Source organism: Elephantulus edwardii, unplaced genomic scaffold (assembly GCF_000299155.1).
Source record: "Elephantulus edwardii isolate Elephantulus edwardi_28Jun2011 unplaced genomic scaffold, EleEdw1.0 scaffold00360, whole genome shotgun sequence".
Lineage (NCBI taxonomy): Eukaryota > Metazoa > Chordata > Mammalia > Macroscelidea > Macroscelididae > Elephantulus > Elephantulus edwardii.
Genome location: NW_006400110.1, coordinates 1,336,445 through 1,342,444, shown reverse-complemented (window position 1 = coordinate 1,342,444; position 6,000 = coordinate 1,336,445). Strand labels below are relative to the sequence as shown.

General features: G+C 36.4%; 1 protein-coding gene across 1 annotated transcript in view; it reads left to right on the top strand.

Moving 5' to 3' along the window:
* RARS2 (arginyl-tRNA synthetase 2, mitochondrial) overlaps positions 1–6,000 on the top strand; it is a 172,933-nt gene that overhangs the window by 60,149 nt on the left and 106,784 nt on the right. Inside the window, exon 5 of the mRNA XM_006902031.1 lies at positions 4,737–4,834. Within this exon, the coding sequence (XP_006902093.1) occupies positions 4,737–4,834 (98 nt within the window). The remainder of the gene's footprint in view (positions 1–4,736; positions 4,835–6,000) is intronic.

Here is a 6,000-nt window from a genome sequence, read left to right as displayed (position 1 = left end):
CTATGTTTCAATCACTAATTTGCACTGGTTTATCCATTGAAATTTATAATAGCTCATGCTATTGACGGAAGTTGGTATTGTTATACAATATGTAGAAGTATGTTTTATAACTAGTACAGGAACTAATGTAAAAGTGATTGAATGTATTTGAACTTTGTAAATAAACCAGTATAAAATTTTAAAGTCAAAACCTGAAAGTTCTACATTAAAAAAAAAAAAAATCACACGAAATTATTGCTAATGTCTGATTTACGATTTCATCTAAAATTCATTTGTAACAGATGTCTGAAATACTTCAGCATTCCAAAATAAGGTGCTTCCAATGTTTCATAGAAGATACACTTGAAAAAACCAATAGTGTTAAAAAAACTCCAAACAAAACTTGGCAGCATGTCAGCTGGTACAAACTTCAATATGGATTAAATCTCAACATCATGGAAACAAAAATTCTTACCATTGAACTGATAGACAACATCGTGATAGTTGAGAAAAAATTAAAACTGTCAGTGACTTCATCTTACTTGCATCCTTTGGTACTAGCAGTCAGGAGATCAGGAAGTGAATTGCACTGGGAAAATCAGAGACATCTCCAAATTATTAAGGAGCACTGATATCAGATGGAAGACTAAGGTGTGCCTGATTCAGGACATGGTCTTTTCAGTCATTTGCTTCGCATCTGGATAAAGATGATAAGAATTAATGTCTTTGAGAGAAGAGTACTGAATCCCATGGATTGCCAAAAGAATAAACAGATATGTCTTAACGTAGAGCTAGAGTGCTCTTTTGAGGCAAAGATGACAAAGCTTCATTTTCTATACTTTGGGCAGGTTGTAAGGAGCATCTATTCCTTGGAGAGGGACTTTGCGCTTGAAAAAGAGAGTTGACGAAAAAGAGGAAGCCCTTCAACCAAATGGATTGACACAGTCACTGCTGCAATGGGCTCAAGTGTGTCAGAGATGATGAGACTAGTACAGGTTAGATCAAAGTTCAGATCTGTTGTTCATCGGATCACTGTGAATCGTACTTGACTCAACAGCACCTAACAACAGTCTGTGTGTATAAAGGTAGCCATTACTTTGGTAAGAGTTTTTTTTATTTTTCATTACAGTATTTTTTTTTCCAGTGGTATAACTGACAGGGCCTAAACCAGCACAGAGTGGGGGAACAGCCAAAATGGTTTGTGGGAGCTAGCCTTCTCAGGAGTTGATTAATAGATGATTGACTGGAGGTTGAAAGAAAATGTTGTATCTCAGAAATTCAGAGGCTTCTGACTTTTAGGTTGGTGAACAGAGATTTACTTTAGGGAATTGGAGAGTTAAAAAAGAGCTTGAGACATCAATGTGGAGCATAGGAGAAATTCTATTATCTAATAACTGAAGCCTAGAAGTACTTTATAACATTTGTTGTGTGCTGTCACATTGGAACTGACCCATAGCTGTTCCTCCAGCAGATTTTCAGAGACAGTAAATCACATGAAAGGAGCTTGCTGATCCTTCTCCTGTAGAACTGGATTCGAACCATGTGCCTTTCAGATTGCAGCATAGCTTCTTAGCACTGGGTCACCAAAGCTCCCTATATCACTTGACTGACCCATAGCTGACCCTCCAGTGGGTTTTCAGAGGCGGTAAACTGCATGGGAGTTGACTGCCAATCTTTCACCCACAGAGCAGCTAGTGGGTTTGAACCATGGGCCTTTGAGTTGTCAGTGCAACTCTTTTCCACTAGCCACCAAAGCTCCCTTCTAAACATAGAGTCTGCCTTTTTGACATAGATATATTTGCAGCTTTCATGTAATAAAGATTTCAGTATCAAGAAAACAAAAATCCTTACCATGTACTCAACAGGCACCATCATGATAGATGAAGAAAAGTTAGTCTTGTCAGTGATTTCCTTTTACTTGGATCCACAGTTAGCAACCATTGTAGCAGCAGTTAAGAAATCAAAAGACAAAGGGAAATCAGCTGGCAAGGATCTCTTGAAAGTGCTGAAGAGCAGGGATTTCAGTTTAAACACTAAGGTGCACCTGATCCAAGCCATGGTCTTTTCAGTTCTTTCTTGTATTTGTGAAGGTTGGAGTTGCACAATAAGGAATATATATCCACAAATGTGGAATATTCTGACAAATATGAAATAGAAAAGTAAACTTGATGTCTTTAAATTGTAATGTTGGCAAAAATTATTGAATATACTGTGGATTACCTAAAGAATAAATTGTGTACTTCTTAGAGGAAAGGATGGTGAAAGTTCATCACACGTACTCTCGACATGTTATCAGGAGGTACCACACCTAAGAAACTTTCTGAGAAAAGAAAAGGGTTAGTGAAAAAAATGAAACAGACCCTCTGTGGGCTGTATTGACAAAGTGACTTAAACAAATGGATAGAAATATGGCAGAGATCATGTCGATATACAAAATAGGGCTGGGATTTCATCTGTTGTCTTTTGAGTGACTCTGAGTCATGCTTGGGTTAAGGGCAACTAAGACACACGCACACACGAGGCAGAAAGATCAGCACTAGTGTAGATTATCAAGAAAGACTTTAGGATTTAGTCTTATCCGAAATGTTTGTTTTGGTGTTTTTTTTATATAATAGTTTATTAACAAAATTCGAATACATTGTATTTGAGAACAGATTCTTCTAATTTCCCTCACTTCCCCATCAAATTTTACTCCATGATTAATTACCACCACCACCACCCTGCACACTCTTTCCTCTCCTTGGATACATATAGTCATTCTACAATAAGGGTTTTATAGAATATTTGTCCTTGTGGGACTAAGTTCTCTCAATACAGTGTGAGATTTTTTTTAAAAAAACTAATATGTTTATGAAAATAATAAACTAAACAAAAATCCAAAACATTTCATTGAGCCTAAACATTTAGACTATTGATTTGGAGAGGAGTTTCAGTAAATGTATAGTGGATAAAGCTAGCTAGAAGTGAATGAGATTGTCATGCCAGTGGATGATTGGAAGTGGAGTTTTAAGATAGGAACCCTGGTGCCATGCTAGTTAAATAGCTGAGCTGCAATGAGAAAAGTTGGCATGTTAACCCACTAGCTCCTGTTTGTAAGGAGAGATGGAACAGTCTGCTTCTATAAAGATTTATAGCCTCGGTCGACCTGGGGGAGTTCTACTCATCTATAAGGTTATTGTAAGTCAGCCTCAACTGCACCACAATAGCTTTGGGGTTTGGTTTTGTTTTTATTAAAGGTAGTTTTGTTGGGGGTTTTTTGTTTATTTTTGTTTTGTTTGGGTTTGGTGTTTTGTTTTTTTTGTCTGTGCTTGAGAGAGAAGTAAACCTAGTCATTTGTTAAAGAGAATTCTGGGAGGGGTTTGGAGAGGAAGGCTGGGCAGGGAGAAGAGTGTAACAATGAATGAATGGAAATCCAAAATCTCTGTAAATGTTCATTAAAATTATTAAAATAAAAAAATTAATAAATAATTTAAAAATTCTGACTTTATATTAGCTATCACAGAAATGATCTGAAACGAAGAATGATGGCTTCAAGTGAAATCCTGGTTGCGTCTCACTGGTGTTTGTGTCTGTTCTTCTAGTTGTCTTGTCATTCATCACCTTAGGGTAATCAGTGGTTACTGTGCTCCTCATGTGTGGTGACAAGATTGCAGGCATTAATGTTTTAAAAAATCTGTTGGCCTAGTAGCAAGAAGCTGCGCTGCAATCCCAAAGGCACATGGTTCAAATCCACCAGCTGCTCCAGTGGAGAAGGATGGGCATTCTCTTCTTGCATGATTTCCTGCCTCCAGGAAACCTCTGGAAGTCAGCTATTGGTTGGTTCTGACTCAACAGTACACAATAACAATAACAACATATACTTAATAACCCATTTTCTATGTTACTTAATATTTATTTTCTCTGTGTCCTTGGTTATACACATTTTTTAAACTTCAGCTTTTTAATCTGTTGAATGGAAAATGTTGCCCATCTTTGAAGATTCTCAGGCTTTAGGATAACATAGAAACAACTAGTTTTAAACCTGCAATGCCTCTTAAATATTGAATGTTATGTTTTATTTTACTGCCTTCTCAGTTTAGTGATCATCCTAATTAAAAAGTAAAATTTTATAATTTTAACATTTATATTAGTAACATTTCTTTTAAGACTCAAAATCCATTGTGGAAAGCACAACCAAGATTAAACACAAGATTATTGCAGTAGTTCAAAACCGTGCACTAGAAAAAAAATTTCATCATCACTATTACAAAATAAAATGTGAATTTTATTAACTACAAAATAGTACTGTCTCAGTAACTAAGTATATGGAATGTTTTGAAAGTTTCAGTGAAATTTCCATGTTTTAAGTTAAATTGTCAGTAGACATTTGTTTTCTACCATTACCTGTGCTCTTTAGCATCAGCAAAGCTGCAGGCACCTTGTCCAGTTAACATGTTTCTTCTGGTTCGCTGGTTGTCATTTTCTGTGGGTCTTTGTGCTTCAGTTTCCTGACTTGCAAATATCTAAAGTATTGCTTATTTTATTAAAGGGCCCAGGACCCCCATCTAATTAATCATGTTATAATTATTCCATATAGCATCAGTAACAGAAGATGGTGTTGAGGTGCATAGTGGTATAGCTGCCACTCCTTTAAACTTCAAAATTCTCATAAATTAGCTTTATAAATTGGCAACATCTAATACCCAATAAATAACAAGGTAATTAAAACAATGGAAGTTACTTTTCTATCACTAAATCTCCTGCCTTTTACGTTTCAGACAGTGTTAAAACAGGTACTTGAAGATGACTCACAATATGGACTAAAAAGTGAGCTTTTCTGTGGTCTCTCGCAGAAGAAGGTGGTGGTTGAATTCAGGTGAGTGCGTGCCCATCCTACATATTAGTTAATCAGTTTGGCTAGGCAGGGATGGTTTTTAACCTTTTCAGATCTCAAAGAACTACACATGGAAGAGTTAGAAACCAATTAGGAGCTATTGTCCAGGGTCTGAATCGCGCGTGTGTGTGTGTTTGTGTGTGAGTGTGTGTGAGAGAGAGAGCGCGCGTGAGTGCGCTATATTTCTATATTTATCTGATTGTTAAGGCAAAAGAGTAAACCCCATCCTATTTATCCGTCTTGGCTAGTAGTGAAAACTACTTAAAGATTGAACCCTTTAGAAGGACGCTTTCCAAATGAACATCTTTGTAGTTTTCATAATTACACATTTTTATATATGTATGGTAGGTAGGTAGGTAGATAGGTAGGTAGGTAGGTAGGTAGGTAGGTAGGTAGGTAGGTAGGTAGGTAGATAGATAGATAGATAGATAGATAGATAGATAGATAGATACCTATAAGATAAATAACATGCCTCCGGAAACTCTATGAACTTTGATAAATGTCTATAGTTGTAGAGGGGCTCAGGCCTTTTGTTCATAGGGTCACTCACAATGAGTCGTGCTCAGCTGGAAGGCAATCAACAACAACAACAGCAATAATGTGCTTTCAAGGGTGTATATATAGCAAAGCTTTAAAGTCACATTTACCAAAATTTAAGCCCCAACTTTGACACTTTTTTTTTGACACTTTTAATTAAATGTACTAAAGCCCATTCTTTCTCTTGTTAATATTGAAAAACATAAGGAAAATTTCAAAAGCATTCAAAACAGAAAGACTGCTGTGCTCAACCTCCATATGCTTGTCACCTAGACTCAAGAATTACCAAAATATTGCCACATTTATTGCACCATCTATTTTTGTCTCTTCTTGTTTCCTGATTATAAAATAGAGATGCAGATTGTACCCCATAACTCTTCTGAGTGTAGAATGAGTTAATGTGCATAATGTGGGTGGATCTGTGCCTCTTGGTGGTGACCGTTCCACCTTATTACTTATGCAGGTGGGCAAGTATGTTGATTGAATAGTTGGAGTAGTGAGAAAGATGTCTTGTTTTTTTGGAAAATTTTATGAATAGATATCTTCTGTTTCTTATTTTAAACTACCTATCTATTGTTAGGTGCTGTCAAGTCATGTATGGCTCATAGCGA